This window comes from Melanostigma gelatinosum, assembly GCF_949748355.1.
Source record: "Melanostigma gelatinosum genome assembly, chromosome: 3".
Classification (NCBI taxonomy): Eukaryota; Metazoa; Chordata; class Actinopteri; order Perciformes; family Zoarcidae; genus Melanostigma; species Melanostigma gelatinosum.
Window position 1 is genome coordinate 10799798 of NC_136636.1, and position 27993 is coordinate 10827790.

The window sequence follows — 27993 nt, forward strand, 5'->3', positions numbered from 1 at the left end:
CATGCCATCCCGCCTCGGGGGCCCTGCGGAGACACACTCAGCCACCAAGAGATGGCCCACCATTTTGTTCTGTTTTGAAAATGAACTCCATCCATGAGATAGGCTGGGGGGCCCGCAAGCTCTTCCCTTTGTTGCGTATCCCAGTTTGGATATTTCCCGGCTGGTGTGTGTGAATGTGTTTGCAGGGCGTGCACTTGCATTTGTGAGCATGCATATGCCTGTGTTTGTGTATTTAATGGGGGGGGGGGGTATAATCTCGATGGAGAAGTCCAATGCTGCTACTGAGCTTGAAGAGAACGCTGAGCAGCAGCATCTCCATCTGTCTGGGCTGTTTACAGCGATGCACACTTTGCAATGCAAAACCCTACACATGTGTACTTACAGTAGATGCCTGTGTGTCTGTGAGGAAGGCAGGGTCAAAACATGGCATTTGTTAAGGTCACCAGAGACTCTTGCTGGTGCCTTTTCCTTGAACTGTTCATGACCCGCACTGGTGCACTGTGATGTAATGCATTGCTGCTCGTTCCTAACCCTAAAACATACAAAAGCTTTTGCAGGGAATTATGTCACGGGAGGAAACTACTGCTTCAGGAGGTGTTTGTGACAGACATCAACAAACCAGGAGGCAAGAAATAACCATAAAATACTGACTCCACATGAGTGCGCACACAAGTATGTAAAGTTGATAATGAGGCTTTACGATGCCACTGCACCAAAATGTAAAACGCTGTCTCTCTCGGCTGTTGGTTTCCCTCCACAGACTTAAAGCAGCAACAAAGCAATAGGCAGAGAGAGAGAGAGACAGAGAGAGAGACAGAGACAGAGAGACTGGGGATGTGGTTGCTATAGTAACCATCTGGTGGGTCTGAACTGTTCCTCCCTGACATTCATTTCATCATATTGAGCCTCTGTTTCTCTTCCTCTACTCTCACTTTTGTTTATCCCACTCTTTTCCTCCTTCTCTCCTGGCTCTCCATCTCTCTTATCTTCTCATCTCCCTCACCGTGCCGCTGTCCCACTCCCTTCCGATCTGCCCACCTCCTCCCCCCTCTCTCTCTCCCCCCCTCCTCCCGCTCTCTTCACTTTCCTTGGAAAACAGAAAGAGAGAAAGAGCGAAAGAGAGAGAATGTTAAAGTGGTCCCAGTCTTTTTTGGCTGTTTGTTCATTTCTGTGACTCTGTCCTGAGAGTCCCATCTGTTAAATCTGGACTCTTAACCTTTTTCAGACAAGAACAACACACAAGGACAATGTGCACAGAGCCAGCATTTGGTTGGCATTCAGGTTTTGGAGATAAGTAGAAGCTGGACTGATATCTGAGAGGGAACTTGCTTGAAAGATTGACGTCATCTGCAATCACGATTTAGCTGCGATAAATGTGGGTTTTACCATCATATCATAGGCAGGGTTGTTGTTGTTTTTGGTCAAACCCTCTGATTCAGCTCTGCCCAAACAAACTTGACGAAAAAAGCAACACTCTAGAGCAGACAAAATATACTGGTGCCTGGTGGGATATTCATATATGTTTCCAACCAGCACTGCAACCAAGACTGCATTTCCCTTTTCCCTGCTATCAGCTGTCGCAGCTCTGAATTCCCAGCAGAGTCTAAATCAGCGAGAGAATACCTGATCCCAATGCCAATTGCGCTTGCCCACTATACACACACAGGAATGCACACACATATATGTGCGCACATTTATGCACACACACAAAATCTGAATAAATACACCCATCTGCCCCATGCACACACAGACAAAAGATGCACATGCAGTTAAATAAAATGCAAATGTTTGCCCCAGTCATTTGCATGAATTACACATTATATTACTGCATCATATTTTTTTAAGTAGGCCATTGATTTCCTCCAAGTAAGAGGGGAGGTGGTTTTCCCAGTGAGTGGTTCAGCATGCTGCGACAGGAAAGGTCAGATACAGGAGACTCAGAAGCAGAGGCTAGCACTGGCTTTCCTCAATGAGTGTGTGTGCTTGTGTGTGTGTGTGTGCAGCTTACAGGGGGCTTGCAGGGAGTGGTTCCCCCCCTTGTGTCAGTGACCTATGAATACTCTCACCGGTCTCTTTCCCTCGTCTATTTCACTCCTTCCTGTTGTCCTTCTGTCTTTCTCTTCTTCGCCTGTCAGAGCAACTAACAACCACCCAGATCTTGACTTCCGTATGCCCTCCTTTCACAGCACCAGTAATTAGCCTCTCATCACTCCTCACTATAAAACCCATTTGCCACAACATTATCCAAATAGTGACTGACTATGGGTAACAGAGAGCTTGCCGTTACGTAAATGACAATAATGGAGGATCTCTTCTCTCTTCAGTGTAATTTTGAGCCTCTTCTAACAGCGATGGTCACACATTGTGAGCTTGAATTTGAATCTGTCCAGTCTGAGGTGAGCAATATCTGCTGCATCTCTGTGAAAACAGCATCAGGATTTAGCATCTTGTCAGTGTGCAGCTACTGTCTGGAGGTGTGTGTGATAAACACATAACCTGCATTTGAGACATATAGGTTTATCAATGAATATGTGCAATGCATGTCAACTGGATATGTGCTGTATTAAATGAACTGCGAAATATGTCTTCCTGCATTATCACTGTGATTAATTGCAAGAGAAGGCTGTCAATAGCGACAGAGATGTGACAGTGAGGAGCGCTTTGACACTCATAACTGTTTATGTTTAAATACTAGGAACAAATGAGCAAGAGGAATTTGAGTGGATATCATAAAGTAGACCTTAAATTGAGCCTCAGTTCCTTCCCAGGAGACAAAGTTATAATAACAACAATGCTTCAACCAACTATTGATCAGGAAATTACATAAAAAGACAGATTTCTCTTATTATTTTCTCCTTCTTTTCTTTCTCCTTTATCCTTTTTTTCTATAAGCTTATTCTTTCACAGAAATTCATCAATAAAGGAGGTGCATTGCTTGACTGGTCACTTTTTTTTTATAAAGTTTATAAAGTACATCACTGGTGTCCATGGCAATCAGGAAGGACCTCTCCTAAACCATGAAAAACAGGCCCAAACCAAAAGTACAGAAGTGGACATGGTTATTTAGTGTACCGTAAATTAATTTTACCCAGGGTGGAGTAACTATCTGTTCATCATATACTTACTGTATATACTGGTTATTATTATTATACTGTTGCCTTTTAAAATCTCTGTGAGTTACCTTTCATCTGCATGTTTCATTAAGTCAGCTTCTGCTTTAACTTCTCTGTGATGTTTTTGAAGGGAAATGAAGTCAAAGAAAACCGTAACAAAAGAAACCACAAATGTTTAATAAATATCTGAGATCTTACTTTTTTAGACACACAATTACAGAAAATACAATAGTATTGGTTTTCCAACAATAAATAGCATTTGAAAAATGGGAGGCTCCAGTTCCCAAAGGCAACAGAGAATCAGCATCAATATCATTACCAATTCCAAATGTTCCAAATCCACCTGTGACCTTGAGCCTGTAGATGATGAATGCTGATAATTGATATTTGACTTACTATGAGAAAAAAGTATGACATAATGGCAAATGCAACAAAACTTAAAGGTGCTCAATATGAAATCCAGAGCACATCTACTCCCTTCAAACTGCTCTTAACATGGTGACAGCTGAGCCGGTAGCTGGCGGCTAACAGTGCAAACATTGGTAACAGTGCTGATAGAGAAACAGAGTTTACCTGAGGGAATCCAAAGGGTTGGTGCTACTCTTCCACGACAACCTCGTTGGTCGGGACATCGATATCAGCTGTAAAACACCATATGAGCGCAGTGCAGTGTTGGCCATGAGCTAGCCAATGGGGCACGAATGCTATTAGTGCACTCACATGCGCTAATATCCACTAAAGGGCACACACTGCTGGCCCGACTATGTAAACAAAGCACAGAGAAGCTTGGGTGACAACAAATACAGAGGGAGAGTGACTTCATTCTCTGCTCAGGGAGACATTACTCCACTATATCTTTACACAGACAATAGTTGTGCGCTGCTATGCATGCTATTAATGCTCTGAATACTTTATCGAGAACCTTGATGAAACAAATAGCAATGAACCTTCAAAGTTACTGAAAGGCAAATAATGGTAATATGTGCAACACAAATAACATTTTAAATGAATGAATTGTGATTTCCTGCAGTATGTTACGCGTTAAGTCCTACAGGGTTGACTGTGTCTGAATACTATCTGCCCCTTTGTTTAGACTGATCTGAGCCAAGCTCAATCCGATCACATCACGCCTTCATTTCGGGTGAAATCATAGACCATTGCTCTTTAAATGTAAAACCCTCATTCTGTGCGAGCGGAAAGGATGTTACTGCAGTATAGGCGCCATCGTGATGCTTGACTGCCGTCTTGGAAGAGGAGACTATTTTGGCGGCATAATGCGGTCACGCCACTGAGTGAATAGGAGGTCTTGAGAGAAGAGGGCAGAGATAAGATAATGGAGAACATTCCATTAAAGATAGCGATGGTATCACGCTGAGGCTCGGGGAAGACTATTGCGCCGAAAACCCACCGCAGCACCCATCGAGTGCAAGGTGCATCTGTTACCATGGTACCCAGCTCAGGCAGCCCCTTTCATGTCTGTCAAGACTGGGGAGGAAGAGAGACTATATTTTAGTCTTGCCTGCAGTTGGAGCTGAAACAGACGTGTGTGCCTTTGTGTGTTTGCTGCATGTATGTGTTCCCAGCAGTCCGGGTTTAAGATGCTGTACGCTGACAGAGGCTCCTCACACGACATGAATCATTTAGTCACCACAGCAGAGTTGGAAATGTCACGTCTCATCAATGTTCCTCACGCCTCGGTGCCCCCGAACCATTTACATCCCTGGCAATGGAGTTGAAAAGAGGACTTGATTAAAGAGAGGAGCTGAGATTTTAGATGCAAACAGACATTTATTGCATTGGGAAGCAGTGGTGTACATTTTTTTTCCCCACAGAATCATTTGCAATACTGTACTTTCTGATATCGTGGTCTGTTGCGCAGTCGTCCGAGCCGAGTGTCTCAATCCTCCTTTAAACAAATGAGTGTGGATTTCAAAATCTTGATGGGATTACTCGCTCGTCTTTCGTCCCATTTTCTGTCTCCTCCCATGTCTGATCTTTCCAAAGAATGGGATGCTACTTTCTCACAGTGGAATATGCTGACTTGCCCTTCCTTGGCACCCAGATAGGCAACCCAATAACAACAGGGGAAACTGTACAAGGAACATGTCCAAAAGTCAGCCAAGCTAGTGTGTGTCTTCATCCTTCTGGTACAAAACTATATTTTTGCTACAGTTTTAAAACAGTTAGTTAAAAAAACAAAAAGCAACATCAAGTACATAATTCCTTAAACCACAATCAACACTAAACAGTACTTTAACAGAATCTTTATTACAAGATATTAGGCCACTGTACAAATCAGTGTGAATCGTACAGTACAACGCAGAATTAAGACTGTTTCTCGAGGTTTGTCATTCAAAGCTGTATACGAGGCGCTCCAAGAATACACAAAAGTTTCAGAGCTTCTGCCGTGCATGCATGATTTCATATTTGCCATGCATGAGTTGGTATCTCAGTGTTTTAAGAAAGGGCCTTAAAAAATGGCGACCCAACAAAACAACTGAATTGATGTCGAGTTTATGTATAAAGCACAAAAAAAGAAGTTCTCTTGTACAGTATTATTCCTCATGAGATTTGGCACACACAATAATGCACAATGCAATGTAAATAGTTTATCAATAGGATGTGTACAGTCAAGTTACAGTATTAACCAATCCAGGTGAAAGCCTGGGAAGCTTACAGACAGGTGGGAGGTACACCGTCTATAAATGACTCGTTAGCTGCAAAGTATGGTGACAAAAAACACTCAGGCAACATCGAGAATTGTTAAGTGAAAAAACAAAATGTCACTCAATGCCATTCATTTCAAGTTTTCTCAACATACAAAAGAACACTCCCTCGGGCCTTAAGTCACTGCAAGAGACATATTCCAAAGGATCAATAAATAAAGTCTTCAACACAGAGAACAAACCAGTTTCCCACTATGTGCAAGAAAATATGGGCTACCCTTTCCATATTTACAAACTCTGTTATTCGGTTGCCCTCGATCAAAATGAAGAGCAGAAATGATGGTACCATAGGTTTGATTGATAAGATAGAGGAGAAGTGTGTGCTTTAGTTTATATATTAGATTTATTTCTGTATCCTGTCCCTGATTTAGACAGAGTCGCCTCCTTCCTCCACCTCGTCCCCCCCCCCTCTTGTTGTCTTCTCCCGCTTTTGGATTTATGGCAAAACCCTGCAATCGAGGGTGTGTTTGTTTTTGTGTGTATGTCTGTCAGGGGGGGGGGGGGTCCACCTGGGGGTCTCCTTTGCTGCCATCTCCCACCCATGCCAGTGCGTGTCACTCGGATGGCCATGACTGACTGGGCGAGCAGGGCGTGGAAGTGCTGCTTGCTGCCACATGAGAGAAAGTGCTTATATACAGTGTCTTTGGATTAAAACTGGTCAACATCGCCATACAAAATTTCAAGAGTGTCTTTTGGGGGGTGTTGAGCCGAGCGCTCTAAGCCTCTGCCGGGGTCTTCTCTGTTTCATTTTTCAGCGCTTCAGCGTCGCCATTCTCATCCTCAATCACTGTGGATGACATGGGAGAGAGTTAATGAGGGAGGCTCATCTTGGTGTGGCGTCTCAAAAATTCACCACCGGCTGACAGGAGGGCATTAAAGCGCAGAACCATTACCACTGCGCTGCATGAGCAGTAGTGGTGTGTGCATGCATGAGAGAGTAAGAGTACGCAAAAAAAAAAAAGAGAAGCATTTAATAAGCATGATTGCGTGCGATGCACATTTGTGAATGTGCGTGTCTAAATGTCTGCGGGTCTTCTTGCTGTGCGGGTCATCAGCACACACACATGCAATTCTTAGATGTCTGCTTGTTTTCCATGTTGGTCCGTGTAGTGTCTGTGCATTACTGTTAATGCAACTGTGTCTGCCTGTCCATGCATGAACCACCACAAGTGAGCCTCAATTTTTCAAGGACCATCTCATGGGTCTCATCAGGACATGCGGGGACACACAAAGCTCGAAACACAAAGAGCCTCAATGTATCATGCAAACACAAAAATCATAATTACAAAACCATACACATTTCAATCATTCCTTCCAATCATTGGGGAGGGGACATTCAGCACAACTCTGTTGAGCAGCATTCACAAGGCATTTAACAGCACGCACTGCGCATCCAACTTGTGTTGCAATGCGAATAAAATATTTTAAAACCCGTACATCCGCACCATGCACACAATAGCCAATGTTTCTGGTATACGCTCGGTTCAAGACCACTTTGAGGCCAAGGTGTTGCCTTCCTGGCTTCACAGGGAACCATCCTTAATTATGGTCCACCAGTAACCTACGTGCGCATTCAACACATCACCATACAAACGAAAACGCCTTAATTATATAATTACCCCGTTTGCTCCTGCCTATTTCTCCGAGTTTCGGCGGACGTTTGTTCTGTGATCCATTGAAGAAGTTGTTTGTGTCTTGAAGACGACAGGTGAAGGAAAGGTGTCCCTCGTCGCCCTCATTTCCATAATGATTCATTTTTTCCTCGTTGAAAGGCAGCACTTCCGACATCTCCAAATGAGTCTTTATCACCAAGGCGCATAAACTGAAATGTACAGCTCGTCGCCAAGCTTGAACCCGCTCGTCTGTAACAAACAAAAGCGAGGAAGAAAAACAATTCTGCTGACACGATCTAGCCCTTTCCGTTTACCCCGAAGACACGTGTCCGTAAGGTACGCAACAGAAATAACAGTAAATGGAAATGTACTCAATTTTCTCGCTCGTGGAGCTTCGGCAATATTATTCAAAATTTCCAGAGTTGTTGTTTTTTTTGGTCCGCGCGTATTGCTTTGGAAATGGAGACGCGCGTACAATAGAGCCGTGGAGCGCCCGCTGGTTTCGAGCGGCTGAACCCGTCGCACGGAAAATCTGAGGAAGAAATGCAAATTGAGGAGCGATGCAAAACACGGATCCCGGGGAGACCTGACGAGGGAGCTGTACGGGGGTTTTCTGGTGCAGCCCAGAGAAGCTTCCAGTCGGAGTTGTGGTGTCCCAATGCTCCACTCTCCGGGATCTACATGCAATCAAACAAATGGCGACTTTATATCCAGATATGGCACCAAAACGTGAACCAATTCAGGTCTTTGCTCGACGTCGTTTACGCGCCACCAGTCGACGAGAGGAAGATGCCAAATCTTCCAACCTGTTTTACAAATTTGGTGATTTATTTTTTGGCAGGTTTTGAGCGTTCCATCGGCTATATCCACCAGAGCTCACCAGATGGTGGCAGTGTTTTATAGGCTGAGATGTGACTTTTGGCCCCATGGCGCACTTCCAGTTTTAATACAACGACTCTGTGCTATTTTCACCTGTTTTCACCACAATATCTACAGAGCTATAGGCTCATGTCAAGATGGAACTTTTGGATATAGGTTGAAGATGCTACACCTGGGAATCAGGCAACTTCTTTGTTCCTGATTTGATGATGTTCTAGGTTTTACTCACCAGATAACTTGTCAAACTTCTTATTAGGATGTTCTTAAAAATAGCTACAACAGAAGATAGGTATAAATACATTCCATTACTCCTAAAATGACCTTCAACTGTGATGAGATGATGATTCATTGTAGACATATTAATAATAACCATAAACCTAATAGGATCCAGTTTGAGAACGTTTCTTTTCTGTTTTGTTATCACACTATAGGTGTAAAGTTACAAGATCAGAGGGCGCTATGTAAAATAAGCTGCTCTGTCAAATGAAGCCCACTGGGATTCTCAGGTTTAAACACATTTTCCTTTGGTTTGCCGCCCACTGCTGTCTACAGTGTTTATAGGAATCTATAAACACAAAGGGATCTTATGAAGCACAAAGGGATCTTAACACATAAAGGACACAGTGCAATGGGCAGGTCTTAAGTCTTGACACCGACTATCGTTTCTCAAAGGGAACTTAACCAAATATCATTACACAGACAATGAAATGAAAGGTGATATCTGAGCCTGCTACATAACTTACTTTGATATGCCGTCAACTATTCATATGAGGTGCAGTCATGACACACCTGGACTGACAGAAGCCATGATCTTATCAGAGGCTCATCTTTCACATCTTAATTCATTAGTAATTGTAGGAACCATTAGATATGTCTGTGTATTATGTCTGTTTGTATTGGGAGCCTGAAGTTGACCATGGGAGGCAGTGTGGATTTGTGGGGCAGGTAAATTGTATATGGGGCACAGGTACAACAGACAGGCTAATGGTGCATGGGTGACGGTTTTTATCCCTCATAAGACCCACCAGAATGACATCAGGAAGATAAGTCAGTCATCATATCATCATCTGTAAACCGAAAGCCAAATGGGAACCTCGCCCAAAAGTAAACAGCCTGGAGTCTATTGAAGCGAGTAAGAAACATGATATTCTCCCGCACCCAGCCCAGTGGCTGCTAGAATTAGTCACTGTAGTAATCTTAAACAAATGTGCCCATATTGAACAACAAGGAAATAGTCACTTTTTATGTAGTTTAACCGTAACAATTTGCTTTCGAGCTTTGTGTACATTTGAACGGAGAAATTGAGTTCAAACACAAAAATAGTCTCATACCAAAAAAAGGCACAAAGGTCGAAACCTCTACGAATATTGGTGTCAATTAACATAGGAAAGAACAATGAGAAAAAGAAAGAAAGAAGGGATGAAAATGAGACGCAATATGGGAAAAATAAACTGGAATAGACATAACTACACCCTAAACTCAATACACAACAACAAAACAAGCACAATTTCAGCTAAAAAACGACATTCAAGCGAAACAAAGGAACCAACAACATCACAATCAGGCTGGCATTTTTTTAAGCAAGATATAACTTTTGCACAAATGACTATTATTGGATGATCATGCTAACACCTATTGTAAGAGTAACACAAGCGGAGAACAGTCCCTAAGTGACATTAAGGAGTCAATGAACAGACTCAGTAATGTCAGTTACTCAGCAGCAGCTGAAGTTTGCTGACTTGGGTATTTGTGACTTCAAACCAGTGAGCAGAGCACAGAGAAAAACACAAATAGGCTAGAGAAATTTCATGTGTGAAATAACCAAAACTGCTCTGGCAGAGGAAGCTTCATGCATGCATCACTGCTCAAAGTAAGCGGCTGATAGGAAAAAGGCCTTTAAGGTGCATTGTTGCAGAAATGAAAGAAAAATAATTGAACATGTGAGGGCACACTTGGAATTTGCTGTAGACATTCAACACTAAACTGACACAACATTACACATTCTTTAAATGTGAATGTTTATTGATTACAAGTTATGAATTTGACATCAGTGGATTACATATACAGAGGACTTATAATGCGCCCATTGCAGAAGATCTTTCAGCTACTGTAGCAGGCAGAGACCAGCCACAGCTGGATAATTGGAGAACATAAGATACGTCACTATTAGGCCTATATTGACGTTTAAAAAATGATCAGAACAATCAGAGGAGTGGATTAAAGGAATATTTTCCACAGAACCAGCTTTTGTCCATCCCAGCAAAAACATTTCGAGGGTAATGACCCTTTTCAGGCATAAATGGCTTTCATATTTTTTGTTATATCATATGTATCTGTTGCAGCGATATGACCCGTAGATGGTTTGATCTATCCACCGACGGAATTTGGACACCGATGTGTAGACTCCCGGAAACTTAGGATCACCGCAGCCGTTGCCCCAGGAAACCACTCCATAGACAGCCCCCCTACACACCAGCGGCCCGCCAGAGTCTCCCTGCAAGGAGACAACGCCCTCCATCAGTTATCATGTCACACTGATCTCACGAAGAAACAAATGATCTGACTTTCTCATAATTTACTGGAAATCCATTTCAATGTCCTCGATAGTGCTACACTGAATGATACCAAGAGTCTGAGCAGTTTCAAGAAGCATTTACTACTCACGTGAAATGACAGAAAATGGCATGTGCTTTTAGCATCTGAATTTCTATCACAAGTGAAATGTCCAAAAACCACACCATCATACATGTAATTTCATATACTTATATGAAATGCTATCTCATTGGCTTTTATGTGAATGTGTCACATTGATATTTTTACATGTGAAAAAAGGATGGTTGGAGTCATCAAATCCTAATCTCTTGCTGCCACTTGGAAATGCCAACACACAAAGTTGCCTATACTGCAGGGTTAAATATAGCACATTTGAATTAGTCAGTCCTTGTCTGGGGCTGGTATATCACACATTGCATTTCATGTAATTTCCTTCAAAGGGTGGGACTGAAATTCTTTCATGATACCAAAAACCAAATCAGAGCATGTTGTTATCTGTGGCTACAAATGACCGTTCTTCAAAATTACAGCAAGGTTTTCAGAGTTCTTTTTGTGTCTTTTTTGTAACTATCACAACTAATACAATTCCTGAGGGTAGGCCACAATGTCTGCTTAATAAAAATGTGTAGCTGAACCAACACTGACATGATGAACGGAATATCCTCATACTGTCGTGGGGACAAAGCTTCCCAAAACTGAGTTATTGTTTCGCTGCGATGTGAGCTGATGAAAAGAGGATGGCCGTGCGGTATTTGATATACACTGGGGACTAGAGCCAGAACCTTGGAGAATTTATATTTAAAAAATAGATTTAATGTCTTTTCAAAGATCAAATCATCACGTTTTTACAATGGGGCAGATTGGGCAGCCATTGATGTGCAACACCCATTTACCTGACAGCTGAAACAGTTTAAAATCATTGCCAGTGAAGGAAGGTATGACAGCATTTGTCCCCTGTACCTTACATGCATCTTTCCCCCCGGTCCTGTAGCCTGCACAGATCATGTTTGCCGTGATGTTTCCGTTAAAGGACTCGCTGTTGTTACACCTTGCAGTTGAAACAATGGGCACTGTGACCGTCCTCAGGGTGAAGGGGGCCTGGCCTCCACCCAGATTGTTGTAGCCCCACCCGGACACCCGACACGCCAAGCCTTCGACCACTCCTGTCCCCTGCCTGGGGAGAGGCGCCAGCGACACAAATTTGTTCAGCACCATGGGGGCCCGCAACTGGACCGAAAATCGGGAGAGAGTTTGAGAGATAGCGTGTGAAGAAGGAAAAAAAATATAACTATCTTCTCAAACATCAAAATATACAACATTATATACTCTCGATTTGCAAAATTTGATAACAATTGCTGTGTGGCTAAATGTCTGCACTGTGTCTGCAGTACCTTAATGAGCATGATGTCAGCATTGTTGGTGCTCCGGTTGTAGAGGGGGTGGGTGACCAGCCTGTGGGGTTTAGCGTACTGCTCAGTACCCTCAAAGCTATTGACGATGTAATCGCCCGCCACTATCATCATGTTCTCCGGCCTAAAAGACAGGGCATTTCCATTTTACATCACATGTATCAACTAATACAACACCAAGTAGATCATTGAATTGAGTATATCAGGCAGAAAAGTGAAATGGAATACATGAGAGTTCTTGACCAGGACACAAAGACACAAAGTCACATGAAGCCAGAAGTGTTTGTCTGCCAGCATACAATGGCTTACTGTGTGCAGGCAGGGCCCGGGAAAGTATAACAGAAATACAGCCAATTTCCTGGATCCAGACAATCTCCCACTTAACACACACACACTGATGATGTGCCAAGGTCAGTTGACTCAACCGCATCTGAGTGTTGTTTGACGTCCCAGTGGCCTGCGTACAGGTTTACTATGCGTCATGACCAAGCAGCATCGTTTCGACGTTACCTATACCCTGTCGCAGAATGGATGTTTGCATTTAGGCATCTGTTAGGACCATCTGCTTACAAAATATAATCATGCCAAGTAAGCTTGCACACAGTGACTTCTACAGAGTCCACTGAGAGAATGCCAGAAGAACGTCTCTGCCTGCGCAAGTGTTTCAGACACAGTTTCATCTTTACCGTGAATAAAGTTCAAGCAAAACTGTCAGGTCGCATTTTAGATTTAGAAGGGGATTTGAAAACAATCTATTCAGGAGGCAGAGAAACAGCCTTGATTGTTGCTTGTAGATCCTTCTTTTAACAAACTAGTTTATGGTTAATAAAACCAAAGGTTGTATATGACTACTAGTTTACAACCAGGGGCTCCTTGGGAGTGTAATAAGGCACAGTAGTGAGCTAAAAGCTAATGTCAGTATGCCAATGCTGATGTAAGATGCCAGTGTGCTTCATCAGAACTGCGTGTTGGATGAGGTGGTCGATCAACGTGTCGTAAAAACTCGTAGGATTTGCCGATGAGCAATAATAGGTATGTGTGATTAGTTCTGCAGGACAAATTGTTTTTTATCTGATGATAGTACTAAATGAAAAGTTAAGGGATCACCCAATTCATTTGTATTTGTCATCCGGGGAAAACAAGTGTGGGTTCCAAAATGTCATTCTTACCCGATGTTGCAGTGCGCTGCTGTCACCACCCAGTACCTGTGAACCAGTGATCCACCGCAGAAGTGTTGGCCCCTGCTGCTTTGCAGTGACACAATGTATTTCATGGAGTTTGGTGCAGCCGTGTGACCACCTACTATACGGCCCTGCATGAACACATAACCTGTACGGAAACAAAAACATTTACACGACGGCAGATGGATTTAGAGTTGTTTGACATTGATGTGGATTCTTGAAGCCGTTTTCAGCCTCTCATCCGTAAGCCTCTTCAGTTCTGGTGGAGACTGACTGTTGTTGAAATTGTTCCAAGTCAGTGCTCACAAAACGGATGGAGAGCGGACATTAAAACCGCTTTCCCAAAAACATACTTTCCCTTACTTATGTAGAAACATGACATCCTGCACATATACGGTAGTAACAACTCACCTGGTATGGATTTCAGTCATGCTTAAAAAGTCCATCTTATGAAACATGAGAGAACAGAAAAGCATAAAGAGAGAGGCCCTACTAATCCCCCCTTCAAGCCCATTGACCCGGCCTCACAATTATTGGTTTTCTGTCACCTGGGGGGCCACGGTGTAATAAAGGTAATCCAATATAACCTGACCTTTTAGTGTCACCACCTCACTCTGAGCTCTGACACATTAGAGTGGGGGCTCTCCCCTTCCTGCCTTGTGCAACAGCTCAACTACTGTACAGTGGAGCAGAAAAGACTGTGGAAAGATAAACTTCTACACGGTTACTGTAATCATAGGCGGACATAAATCACAATTTTTGGTGAACACTGTTGAGGAGAAATCACAAACGGCTGACGCTATAAAGTCGAGGAAAGCAATTTAAATGACTAGTTAACATTATAAGCTTTTTTGCTTTCTTGCCACCATCCCGTTTGTTTAATCCGTACAAACACTGAAGTGTAAAAACAAGAATTCACCATTTCACGGAGGGTTATGTGCTATGTAGCTGTGCCTACGGTATATGAATGTGATAGAATCTGAATTGTAAGTCGCTTTGGATAAAAGCATCTGCTAATTGACTGTAATGGAATGTAATGGAATGTAATGTCCCTGCTCCCAGCCAAGAAGAATAACCCTCTTTAAAAAGCTAAATTGTCATCTAGTCGTGCTGGTAAACAGATTGTGTTACCTTTGGATAGAGCCAGGTAAGTCTAGCTGTTTCCCCCTGTTTCCTGTCTTTATGCTAAGCTAAGCTTACTGGCTGCAGGCTTTAGCTTCATATATTACCGCACAGACAAAAGAAGCGAATGTGCATATTTCATCTTCACATCATAAGTATTCCTTTACAAATGGGTTAAACCCATTAAACTGGCCGCCTCTTTCACATTAATTGAATGAAAAGACCATTAAACTGCAAGAGAATACAACAGTTAAAACAAATCCTCACACATTTTGTTTGCAAAACTGAAAAAAACCCATGCACTCACTGTGGACAGTCATGAGGTCCAGTAGCACACACCACGAACACATGAGCAGGTTCATCATAGGCTCTTGGCGGTTATCCTTACAGCAGCTGAACCCATGCAGCCAGGAAACCAGTGTCCTCTGCTCTCGTCTGCCGGCCCAACACACTGGACATCCACTCCTTTCTGGAAACAGTATAGGAGTCAGTCATATCACCCTTTATCCTCGAGTTTTTCATTTCATCCTTCACCATGACGTGCAGCACCAGAGTCCAACACTGCAGCATTGATTGAGAAGGAAAGAGAGCAACAAAGTTGACCTTGAAACACTGCCCAGCACCACTCCCACCCCCTCTATCTCCGACTGCCATCCCAGCGCTATCGCAACTCTTTCTCCCGACCCTCCCGACTTGTCGAAAGGCCTTGGGTTGTTGCCATGGTAACGCAGGGTACTGTGCCGAGCGGGTTCATCCATACTGTATCAGCATGCTCCGTTTGTGTCATCATCCAGGCTTAGCCGTGCTGAAATGTCTCAGTAGCCCACTGTGTGTGTGTGTGTGTGTGTGTGTGTGTGTGTGTGTGTGTGTGTGTGTGTGTGTGTGTGTGTGTGTGTGTGTGTGTGTGTGTGTGCATGGCTTTGTTTTGTAGCTGTGGGGAGATCCACGTCTGAGTCAAGACAACACAGAGGTATTCTACGCAGACTCGCCGCACAAGTGTTTCTCTCCATGAGAATGAATCATCATGTCTGCAATGATAGTAACTCATTATCATCATCATCATCATCATCATCATCCTTCTGGCAAGTCAGCATCATCCACAGCATGGGAGGAGAATCTTGCCTAACCTCCTCTTGTCCCACATTTAGAGCGAGCTGAATAATTGATGCTCCACACAGTAGAACGGGAGAGACGGCTTTGTGTGGCCTCCCACTGGCAGGTGTTTCCTGGACCAACACCTGCCGACTTCACAGGCAATCACCTTCAAACGTCAGGCTGTTGTTTTTTCATTCATGGAGACAAAGCAAACATGACTCATGCAAACATTTTGGAAATATTATATTTGACCTGAATTTAGTCACAACATTTGTTTGTTTCTTGACAAGAGTTAGTTGAGAAAATGTACACAAATCTCATATTTCCAGGAAATCACTGGTCCCGCCCTTGAAATTGCTGCACCACAAAACCAAGTTTTTGTGTAAATTAAACAAACAAGATGAAATGTGTCGATGAGTCATCTTTTGCTTTTGTACTATTCTGCACCTTAAAACAGAACCCGGTAGCTTCTGCTTGCCTCTTTATGCTAAGCTAAACTAACGTTTCCAAAGCTATATCTTCATACTTAACGGGCATTATATGAGAGTAGTAGCAGCCTTCTTCTCTAACTTTCAGCAAAAAAGTGAATATGTATTTCCCAAAATCTCTATTTTGTTAAATGTAGTTTTGGATCATATGACAAAACATTTGTCAACCATCAGAGAACTGCCATTCCTACAGAGGTATATCCTTAATTATAGCATGTATTCAGCCATTGGACAAAGGATATGCATCCTAAATCTATTGCTTTGCAATATTGACTTGTATAGTACCATGTCAGACATGTTTGTTGAGCTCAAACTTTCACAAATTTAAGATTTTGCCTTGTCCGGCTGTTACTTTAACATGCAACTACAATTTAGTATGGTTTTGTTAATGAAACCACAACGCCATATCTGGATGCGGCAAACAAGTGTCAAACGAGTCTGTGTACATTTCAGCACCACGTGCTCCTCTCAAACTAAATACTCTATACAATACTAAATACTATACTCTACGTCTATACTGCACATGCAGTTCTGTACAAGGCATCTGCCTCACTCTCTATATCACACACACACACACACACACACACACACACACACACACACACACACACACACACACACACACACACACACACACGTGTCCTGTTTGTCATCTCAGCTTTGCACCTGCAAGAGAGAGCGGGCACCAGTGGTGGCTGGTCAATAGAGGGCAATGGGGCATGGCCCCACCTTGAGCCACACTAAATAATTTAAAAAAAATTCTAATAATAATAAATTATACAAATTGTCAATATTTGTGTTTTTGAACTGTGGAATGTACCCAGTAACATGTGTAAAATGTGATATCTGCGCAAAAGATATGCTTTTCCTGCTCGTCCTCTCCGCCTGTGTGCTCTCTGTCTGTGTGCACGACACTCTAAGAACGCACAGCTAGGGGGGCAAAATTGTTTTTGCCAAAAAGAGGCGGGTCTATGAAGCGGTTTAGCCAATTGCTGATTGAAGATATAAATGAGTGACATACAATTTTGCTAATCAGCGCCCTCAAATAGATTCAGTGTGGGGCCAAAAATATTTTGCCCCCCTAGCTGTGCGTTCTCATCAGGAGAAGTCTCTACGCTCGAGCGCCAGTGCGAGCACTCCTCCAAGTCTCGTTTGAGAGGAGAACTGGAGAGTCTGCAGCCAAAGAGCTGATATCAGATCAGCCTGACCTCACAATCAGACAGCAGACTCGCGGGAAAGGGAAGCAGTACATGCGAAGCTTCTGTACCAGCTGTACACCAGACAGGTTTGGCTAGCTGGATGACTTCATGCTAATCATTTATTTAGCTTTTTTAAACAACGGGGACAGATCCAGCACCGACAGCTACGGGAGTGAGGGATGAGGAGGTAAGGAAACATGAGAACACCAGGACACATATGGAGAACTCTGTCAAGCTACATATTATGCAAAGTGAACATCTTTTATTCTACATAGTTGTCCTCAGTCTCATCTGCTTAACTTGGTCATGGGGGCATCAACATGTAATAGAGATGTTAAATTAACAGTGAAAACTCATCATAGCTTAATTTAACATCAGCATTCATAATTACACTTCATGTTTACTTCTCCTGATCTTTACCTCCTATAACAAGGTCCATAGGGGCATCTCAATAAATGAACATGTTATATTATATTATACACCGTACTTTCAGGACTATAGAGCGCACAGGTATATAGGCCGCACCAGCTGATTTTTAAAAGAAAAAATAAGTTGTACATAGATAAGCCGCACTGGTCTATAAGCCGCAGGTGTCCCCGTTGAACAGCAAGATGCTTTCAAACAGTACTGAAGTTGTCTTCTTCTATGAACATCATAACATGTCGCTAGCTTGTAAGCTAATTTTAACATTACGACCAATGGGGAAATGCTAACCGCGATTGGCATTAGCGAATATATAATATATCTTTGTACATCTTTTCATGCAGACATACTTGCATTACAGACTAAGGTCTCTCATGGCTACCAAACGAAAAGCAATGAGGCAATAACTGTTGTTGCTCATACTAGCTCTGAATAGCTGTTGTGCTAGCAGCAACTAGCCAAGCCAGTTAGCCGTAAATGCTATTCAGAGCTATGAGCAGAGAAGATCAGCTTTTTCTCAAGTCTGCCCGTGGATCCTAACAGCCCGGAACAGTGTGAAAGAATCCATCATCACCAACGGGTTCTGAAAGGCTGGGACACTACGAGATTAAGGGGACAGCGCAATGAGGAGGACAACACAAGCTCAAGGGCGGATTTGCCCCGGTTCATGATGTGGTGTGTTCAAGGACCCAAATGCAGACCCGTTTTTTTTTGTTTTTGTTTTTTACAGTTCTACAAAACTTGTTCTACAAAACATTTATTTCTCTCACTCAAAAACACGCACACAAAAAAACTCTTGAACAAGTTTTGTAGAACAAGTTTTGTAGAAAAAATAAATAAATAAAAGAAAACGAGTCTGCATTTGGGTCCTTGAACACACCACATCATGAACCGGGGCAAATCCGCCCTTGAGCTTGTGTTGTCCTCCTCATTGCGCTGTCCCCTTAATCTTAAACCAATCTTAAGCCAATCTTAAACCAACGCCTCAATGCCTGGGGTAAAAAGTAGCGGCTTATAGTCCGAAAAGTACGGTAAGTGTTATTTACTGCTTTTTTTCGTGTTGGAATAAATGTTAAATATTTAACTGCAAAGTAGTAATGCGTGTTTGATACTTTAATTGTTTTGCATCATACTGGGATGTTTGCTGAAATTGATAGGATGGCCCGACCTAGAAAATTTTCCACCAGCCGCCACTGGCGGGCACGCTATCACCTTCCACCTTAGCAGCTGGGGATTGTAGACTGTATGGAGGCTATGAGTTATGGACCAAATGCCCCTGTGGATGGGAACTAAGAAAATAAAAAAAATGGTGGGAAACTAATTGAGAGTGACACCTGGGGAGATGTCACTCGGTCCAATTACAGTAAACAGGGTCCCTGAGAAAAAGTAGTTCCTTCTGAATAAATTGTGCCATGTCATGCTACGTCTCAGGTTGAGAGTATACAGTATGGGGCACAAATATCATGCCCAGCCATCATTATGTCATGCTCCCGCTAACATCATTGGATGGATACACATGTCTGGTGAGTACATTGTGTCATTTCTGTGGCTGGTTGGGTTTCAAGCATCACTTTGTGTGCACTTCTGGCCAATAGGCTGAATTGCTGAGAACAAAGCCCTTAGAAAGAGAGATGTAATGAAAGAGAAGGGGGAACATAAGTCATGCACTAGGTCACACTCTTGTCTCTCTGTATGTGTTTAGATATATGGCGGATAATGGAATGGAACAATGAGCGTGAGGTGCGTGGTTATAAAAGAGGCTTGAGAGTTCTCAAGCGTTTCTGTATGTCGCGGTGTTAGAGGAGCGAGTGAGATTGTGCGTGCCGCCGTGTGGATACTGACTGTTGGAGACTGTTTTCTTACTTGACTCTTGATAAGGTGAGACAGCTTTGTATCAAATTGAATTCAGTTTGATTGTCGATTGCATTCATTAGCTGTACCATGTTTAATGAGTTCAAATGAATCAGTTGAAACTTGAAACTAGATAGAAAAAAATAACAGGAAGTGTCCTCCTGCTTACTTAATTCCTGACCGTGTACTGTAATTATAGAATACAAACCACTGGGAACAGATGATGTAGAAGTTCAAAGGTGTGTTCAATAATAACTTCTTGGCATTTGGTGTTCGGTAAGACTTGGAACAGAAAGCACCGATTTTTCCTGCCCAGATCCTGCTGAAGAAAACCCTCAGAAGTGCAGAAGTGAAAACATGTATTCTCGTTCACGACCTTTTGGTTATTGTGGTTAACAATACAGGATCTTCAAACAAAGTGATCATATTATTCTTTAAATATAAGAACATACATAAATTGTGCAGTAGGATCTAGATTGCGATGAACTTTTTTTTTAACCAGCTCTCATCGCTATTCTTTCTTTTGATTTCTTTTTTGGTAGGCACTAAGATGAAGCTGGCTCTATATTGTCACCTCTCACTGCTCCTTCTGCTTGTTGTAAACCTAACAGGTGAGGCATCTGAGAATATATTTACAGTACATACTGTCTTCTTAACCTTTAATTAAACCTTCAGTCACACAGGGCTGACTTCATGTAACTCCACCTAAGTAAAAACTAAAAGCTACGAGCTTTTCTCATGTTATAAAATAGAACCTCTCCTCCTCGGCTCTTAGGTGTGTACGGGACGAGAATCGTCGGGGGTGCAGAGGTATCACCCTTCTCCATCAAGTATCAGGCCTCCATCCTGTTCATGAACAACCACTTCTGTGGAGGCACCCTCATCCACAAGCAGTGGGTGGTGTCTGCCGCCCACTGCTGGAGACCGTAAGTTACTGCAGTTTTACACCTGGGATAGATTTACTTAACGACCATGGAAGCACACACTGCACCTTGCATACGAATCTCAGAGCTGTGTATTAGAATGATCTGGAACAAATATGAGACTCTGAAATAACTGTTGGCCGGTCTGATCCGTAGTTGATGAACAAGCACCATAAGGGTCTTTTGCCTTCTACTGTGCTCTCCTAGAAGTCACATGATGAAAGTGGTCTTGGGTGAGCATGACATCAATAAGGAGGAGGGTACTGAGCAGAGGTTCAATGTCGCCTTGGTCATCAAGCACTACCAGTACCGTCACTGGACATTTGACAATGACATCATGCTGCTTAAGGTAAGGGTTGACTGTGGAATGTGACATAGGGTTGTATTTTGATGCAGATATGGATTTGATATATAGATCCTGTGTTTTTGGGGCTTGAGTTGAAACTGATTTCAGACACTGATTAGATTTCTAATTAACATTGATGAGTCAGTGACCTGCAACACAATGCTGATGCAGAGTAAACAGAACAATGTCATGATCGATATGCAATAAACCGTGAAAAATCTTTAATATATAGCTGTACAAATATTTACATTTCTAAATGATGTATGTGATGTATGCAGGTTTCATATTTGTGCTGCTCCTCAAATGACCCTTCACACAGATGTGTGATGGTAAACACAGATACAATTCATAAAATGTAAGATGTTTATGGATGTCTGTTATACATTTACAGTCTCTGATAGCCAGTCGTGGATAAAGTATTCACATACTTTACTTAAGTAAAATAACCAATACAACAAGGTAAAATACTTTGTTGCAAGGAAAAATCTAAAATTCTAAATCTTACTCAAGTAAAGTATTACAATTATGAGCAAAATGTAGAGAACACTACTATTTGGAAAGGCTGAGTAGTACTCAGTGGAGCTTCCCTTTAGCTATTATTCATTTTATTCGTTGGCTCCGTATTGACCTGCCTGTGACTCAATGAAAAGGCTCTTTTAGGGACTGCACTTTCAGTCAGTGAATATGTCCTCATTGATTTGTATTGTGCATATTGGGGATTATCAGTGGCGGGCCGTGCATTTTATACCTAATAACCTCATGATGGCGCCACAGCTACGGTTATTTGTTTCTAGGTGTGTAACATCACGTATTCGTTTTAAACCGTTCGGTACGAGGCTTACGAACCGAACAATAATACTGGTGCATTTGGAAAATGCAGAAGCTTAAATTGTGGTAAATATAATGGTTTCGGTGGCGACACCGGTCTGTCTGTCTGTTTAGTTTCCGGGTCAGACGCTGACCCGGAAACTAAACAAAACACAACGGAGGCGCGAATGTTCTGCGAGGCAAACAGGAAAACAACACGCACAAACAAGAGCCATTCAAATATTATTTACATCAGCGAACACTATCCATAAATGACACGACAGGCAAAATTAACACACTGCAGATGTAAAGAAAACAAAAGCAGTTTCACTTACCAAATGCTGTTCTATTTAAATACAAAGTCCATCCTTCTGTCTTTGTTCACAAAGAGTTCAATTACGCGGTTGTACAGTACATCCGTGCGTTTCAGTTCCAGCAAAGCTCAGGTTGCTAAATCCAGCATGGCTCCATACACCAAGACGTTCAGTCGCAAATAACAGGCATTCCCAGCAATACAATTTGCAGCTCTTCTCCGACCCCGTCAGCCAGGAATACCGTTCATAGTTTGTCGACTGAAAGTGGCGCACAAATCCTTTTCCTGGCTGGTTCAGGGCTGCTAGCAGTGGGGTTGTCCGGCCATTTCTTACAATGTCCAGTTTGTCCGGAAATGTCCTTCTTGAGAAAGACGGTCCCAGTAGCTCCGCCACTAAATCAGCTTCTCGTCCTTCCGCCATTTGATGTTAAAAAAACAAAGCTAAGTAAAAAAAAAACTAAAAATGCCATCATTTCTTCCATATCTTTCCACTTGAACTCTGACTAACAACCTCAGTTCTGCTAGCAAGCACAAGTTTCACTTTAGTCACGTGCTCGCCCACTGACCAACAGCACACTCTGCAGCGCGTGCACCTGGACATGAGCGGCATGTAATGCTGACGTCATTATAGGGAGCTAGCAGGCGCTGACACGTCAAAGAATACGCCCAACATGTCAAACTAAAGATCTGATTGGTTGAACACTATGACAATCAACAATATCGTCCCCATTTACTTTAATCTGCACTGGCTGCAGGTGAGACTCTGCAGGCCTCGGGCCTCTGTTCTTACCTGGAGACACAGAGGTGAGATCTGATTGGATAAAAGCTCTACTTAAAACAAGCTGCACTGGAAGCAGAGCAACTGAGGAAGACAGTAGCTGTGCAATGACAAAATAAGATAATGGGAAAAATATTTGTAGAAATTATAATACATGTAGTGTATTTAAGAAAAATTATTAAATTATAAAATAGATTTTTTTTTTTTTTTTTTTTTTTTATATATATAGCTTTGTGATTCTGTTTAGGCCAGCAGAGAAGGCCTTGCAGGCCCTGACGGCCCGCCACTGGGGATTATTAATGAAACTGAGATCCCAGTGCACTCTAACAATGTTGCCATTGAAATACAAAAATAATCCTTACTACCTATTGAACTAGAGACCCGATTGAGAGGCTGTTAAATTCATACCCTGTATTCAATGATCTGCTTCACAGTGATGCATTTATCCTTCTCTGCCTCCGTCTGTTCCTGTTTTATTCATTGTATTCTGTTTTATACAGTGTATGTATGCAATTTCTATGAGTCATCAGTCAATATCACAGACAGCAGAGTAGGTAATTTAGAAGAGCAATAACCCTCTTCACTCACATTTGCATGCAAATAGAAAATGTACAATGCTACCTTCAGCATTAGCTTTCTGCGTTGACTGACTGAAGGATATGTTCTCTGTGGGGTCAGTTGGACCGGCCAGCTGACATCAACGCCACGGTCGAGCTGGTTTCTTTGCCCGACCCGGACTCGCCGCCCTTGGCCAACTTTGCCAGGTGCACAGTCAGTGGCTGGGGTGTGACCTGGCTGTACAGCTACCAGCTGTCACCTGTACTGAAGTCTGTGGATGTAGAAATCTTTAACAACTGCAATTACTACTACTACTTCAGGATTACAGACAACATGATCTGTGCTGGATCTCGCTCTGGTGGGAAAGACTCCTGTCAGGTGAGGCATGACGTTGTAATCGTGTACTGTTATAATGAGATGTCACATTAAGGCGGAGTTTGCTGGAGTATTATTCAAAACAATGTGTTTTAGGACTTCCACCCGACTGAAATGTGTATTACTCTCAAACTGAGTGACAGCAAAGAACAATTCATCTGTGTAACATCATTTTCTGGCACTGTTAAATTTGCATTAATTGATTTCTTTGGCCACTTGGGGGCGGTGTAACCGGATGGAAACACATCATTCACATAAAATTGGAGTTGTGTTTGACTGACCAATTTAAAGTGTAACTTCATCCCAAGGTTTGATAAGTCCATCCATAGCATTTTACTTAATGCTTTATCTACACATTCTTGTTACAGCATAATAAAGCACCTTGCTATTGGTAATGTGCTGACTGCTTAATTTGCAGTTAAACAGACAGGAGAGAACAGGCTCGTGCTGTGATTGTGATCCTACACAGCGTGCTGCACAAAAAATGATTGACACGAAGCAGGTGGTCTGGTTACATTAGCGTTAACATTATTATTATTTTGTTAAATGTCATGATGTAGATTTGTCCTAACCTGTTAACTCTATCCCAGCATGGGCCTTGCAAGATTTAAAAGACTAGATGACGTTTTGAGCCATTTTCAACCCAAGAAATAGATTGTTATAAGTTTGGTAAGAAATGTCAATATTAACATTAACATTACCATTTGCCTTGTAGCTCTGTTTGTCTTCACCAACGTCGGGTGGAAAAAAATGTGACTCTTTAGTTGTTAAATGCTCCACTATGTTCACCGTTTGTCATACAACCTGAATAAAAACTTGTTACTGTTTCCTCTTCCATCCTCAGGGTGACTCAGGAGGACCTCTCATTTGTAACGGTAAATTTGTGGGCATTGTATCTTGGGGCATCGGCTGTGCCTATGCTTACTACCCTGGCGTCTACACCAAGGTCAGAAACTACCTCCAATGGATCCACTGGGTTACCCAGAACTCTTAATAACAGACTCTTCATAACAAACGCAACTAAGACTCTACTGTGATGAAGATTCAAATGGATCCAAATGGAACCAAAGGCCGTAATGGATCATTTTTGTTTACTTGTGTGCTTTTATTTTTTTTAAATCTAATAAGAAATCATTTGTGACAAACACCCCATGAGTGTGAACCCACAGGTAATAAACACAGTGAAGTTTCTTTTTTCGTTTTTTTAACACTTAGTGAATTATGTTGTGGCAAAATGACGAGAAGAGACGGCGAATTGAAGTTGCAACCAGCGGGAAGTGTTTTAATAAGAACAAGCCAACATCAACGAGTTTAGGAAATCCAAATGTATTACTTTTCACAGATCACTTTTATAGTCAAACTTCACCCCCCTTAAGTTACTTTACACCAATCAAACCAGTCCGTTGAACCAAAAACAAAGCACATCTGGTCTCTTCATTGTCATGTTCTCATGACTTCGTTTGGGTCGAGCTAACCTCGAAATTCTTTGGTACAAACTGGAGAGGTTTATTACAATTTGTCTGGCGCACCCTGACCACTTCCTAAGACAGTTTTTTATGAGTTGGACTGTGTTCACATAACACGTTACATAATCGATTTTGCTTGTGAGTCCAAATGTGTTCAGTTCAATCCTATAGTTATGTGATGATTTTCTTCAACAATAACATGAGAGAGAAAAGACTCAGGGTTATTGTAAAATAAATGTCAGACATACAATGACTACTACTACTACAACTAAATGCACTTTGTATTTTACTTATTTTACCATGTTTGTGGTGTTTTCCAGAAAACATGTCACAGAAATTGGTGATCATGTCAGAGATCATTTTGGTCTTTGAAGCCTCCATTTCTTCACTGAAATAAAAGCTGGACTTAACAATAGAGATAAATGTTTTCTAAAACTGTCTCCGCTGGTTTTGGTTATTTATCAGACCTCTATACACGATAAGGAACAAAAGTACTTCGGAAAAATTGTTTATTTAGTCATACAGGTGCGGCACAACATCATGCCATGACTTCATAGCAACAACAAAGCCGCCTCCCATTACATTATGACAGCATTTTGGCATCCTAGCCAGTGATTGGCTGTGACCACTCCCTCTCCCCATTCCTATTTTAAGTTGAGCTAAAATTGACTCATTCACCGACTCAGAAACAGCCTTCCAAGCCCCAAGAGCAGTCATGGACATCGAGTTGAGCGGTGGTGTGATGCCCTTGCCTCAGGAAACAGTCGAGAAGCTGATCCAACAGTCTCAGGAGGCAAAGAACCAAGCCTACTGTCCTTACAGCAAATTCAGAGTGGGTGCTGCTCTCCTGACGAAAGACGACTCTGTGATTACAGGTAAGACACACAAGAAGCTTCAAGTGTTTTCCTAAAACAAATCTATCAAGTTAAATGCCATTATGTAGACTTTAAAGAATAATATGAGAAAGGATTGTAAAAGTTAACCACATGGTCAGCCGGGAACAAATCAGAGTCACTGAATTACTTCTGTTTAACTCTCGAGTCTTCTCTCGCTCCTTTTTTTGCTGTATGTGATCATTTGACACATGTGAGAAGGAACACAATTTCATTAAAAGTAAAAAGGAAATTGATCATTGACTTGATCGGTTTCATTTTTCTGTGCTATGTTAATGATTACCTGACAACAAGGCTAATCTGCTGTTAGTGCAATGACCTGTTGAGTACCTGTTTGATCGGGACAGAAGAAGTAAATAGACAGCCTTTTTGTGTAAATTTCACTTGTGTCCTCTGGCAGGTTGCAATGTGGAGAACGCATGTTACAATCTGGGTGTCTGTGCTGAAAGGAATGCGATGGCAAAGGCAGTGTCAGAAGGCCACAGAAGTTTCAAGGCAATTGCAATTGCCAGGTATTAGTCACCATTACTCCATTAGTACCAAACCATGACACATGAAATATTTCCCACAACACAGATCTGTCTTGTGTAAAACTCTGGTAAAACATCAACAGTTGGTTTACCAAAAAGTGAGGCAAGAATAAGTTGGATGGGAGACTCTGTCAAGCAGAAATCAACATGCTGCACCAAAATGAGCAGAGGCTTCTTTGAAATGGCTTGTGATGATAAGGATTGTGTGAGAAAGCTGTATAGAACAGAGCGACTTTAGAAAAAATACCAAGATTTGTAGTGGAGTCACACCACCGTGAGACACTGTCATCGCTCCAAAACAGTAGAGGCTATAGTGTATTTGTGTTCAACAATAATCCCAGTTTTGTTTGTCAACTCCATTTTTGCTCGTGTGTTCCTTGCAGTGACATGAATGACAAGTTCATCACCCCGTGTGGTGGCTGCAGGCAGTTCATGAGAGAGGTACGATCTCTGCTGGTCTACTGCAGCTTTTCAGGGAGCTTTTAGTTTCTAGTTTGTGATGATATATTCGTATTAACTTGTCCTGATGCTCTGTGAGAGGACTTGACTACTTGCTACATTTGATTTTGATGTCATTTCCCTCACAGTTTGGATTACACTGGGATGTGTACATGTCAAAGCCCGACGGATCGCACCAGAAAATGACTGTGGCCGAGCTGCTACCTGTCTCCTTTGGCCCTGAAGAACTGTCCTGCCATTCCTACTGAGTACTGAGCCTGCATTGTTATATGTTGTTTTAACCCAGGGGTGTCAAACATACGGCCCGCTACGTAATTTTATGTGGACTGCGAATCCGCCAGCCAGATGATTAAAAAAAAAAATAATAATAATTTAAATTTAAATTTGATAAAAAAAAGATCCCCATAGTCGAAGTTATGAGATAGAAAGTCATAACTATGAGATACTCAAACACACAGTCATAGAAGCAGCTCTTTAGGATTTGGGAGTGACACGGATATGAAAAGCTAGTTTATCCGTCTTTCCTTTAAGCAGGAAAATGATTTCTCTCTTTAGTTGAGAAAAGTTCATATTTGTGTTATCATATACTGAATGCAAGCAAAACTACAGAGCAAAATCACACTCTTTCTGATTGAACCAATCTATGACCTGTCTGAAACAATGGATATCCGCGGCCCCAAATGGGCCCAAAAACATATTTCAAACTGCATGACCACTGATCTTTTACAAATAGTAAACACATCCATTCTCTCAGGTGTCTTCCCACAAGCCCGAAATACTGCAGTTATTAAACCGCTCCTAAAGAAGGCTCGTTTAGACTCTGCAACAATGAAAAATTATAGGCCAATATCAAACCTCCCATTTTTAAGTAAAATAATTGAAAAAGCGGTTTT

At 42.1% G+C, this 27993-nt stretch overlaps 4 protein-coding genes across 4 annotated transcripts; 2 read left to right on the forward strand and 2 right to left on the reverse strand.

The window, feature by feature from the left end:
• Window positions 1-6354: 6354 nt before the first annotated feature.
• camk2n1a (calcium/calmodulin dependent protein kinase II inhibitor 1a) lies at window positions 6355-7643 on the reverse strand. Its single transcript, XM_079266309.1, has 2 exons — window positions 7459-7643; window positions 6355-6626 (listed from the first exon to the last, which is right to left on the reverse strand). Exons 1-2 carry the CDS (start codon window positions 7625-7627, stop codon window positions 6556-6558), a joined length of 240 nt encoding a protein of 79 aa, XP_079122435.1. The 5' UTR covers window positions 7628-7643; the 3' UTR covers window positions 6355-6555.
• A 3011-nt stretch (window positions 7644-10654) lies between these two features.
• LOC306775595 (trypsin) lies at window positions 10655-14961 on the reverse strand (the record flags this gene model as incomplete). Its single annotated transcript, XM_079266053.1, has 5 exons — window positions 10655-10825; window positions 11845-12111; window positions 12276-12417; window positions 13463-13622; window positions 14904-14961. The coding sequence occupies 5 exons, from the start codon at window positions 14959-14961 to the stop codon at window positions 10655-10657; spliced, it is 798 nt and encodes a 265-aa protein (XP_079122179.1).
• Window positions 14962-20202: 5241 nt separating this feature from the next.
• On the forward strand, window positions 20203-24746 carry LOC306775596 (trypsin; the record flags this gene model as incomplete). The annotated part of the gene is made up of 5 exons (XM_079266054.1): window positions 20203-20263; window positions 20428-20578; window positions 20783-20924; window positions 23498-23755; window positions 24597-24746. 5 exons carry the CDS (start codon window positions 20203-20205, stop codon window positions 24744-24746), a joined length of 762 nt encoding a protein of 253 aa, XP_079122180.1.
• A 1180-nt stretch (window positions 24747-25926) lies between these two features.
• On the forward strand, window positions 25927-27432 carry LOC306775025 (cytidine deaminase-like). The gene is made up of 4 exons (XM_079265231.1): window positions 25927-26093; window positions 26512-26623; window positions 27025-27082; window positions 27229-27432. The coding sequence occupies exons 1-4, from the start codon at window positions 25934-25936 to the stop codon at window positions 27346-27348; spliced, it is 450 nt and encodes a 149-aa protein (XP_079121357.1). The 5' UTR covers window positions 25927-25933; the 3' UTR covers window positions 27349-27432.
• The last annotated feature ends 561 nt before the right edge of the window (window positions 27433-27993 follow it).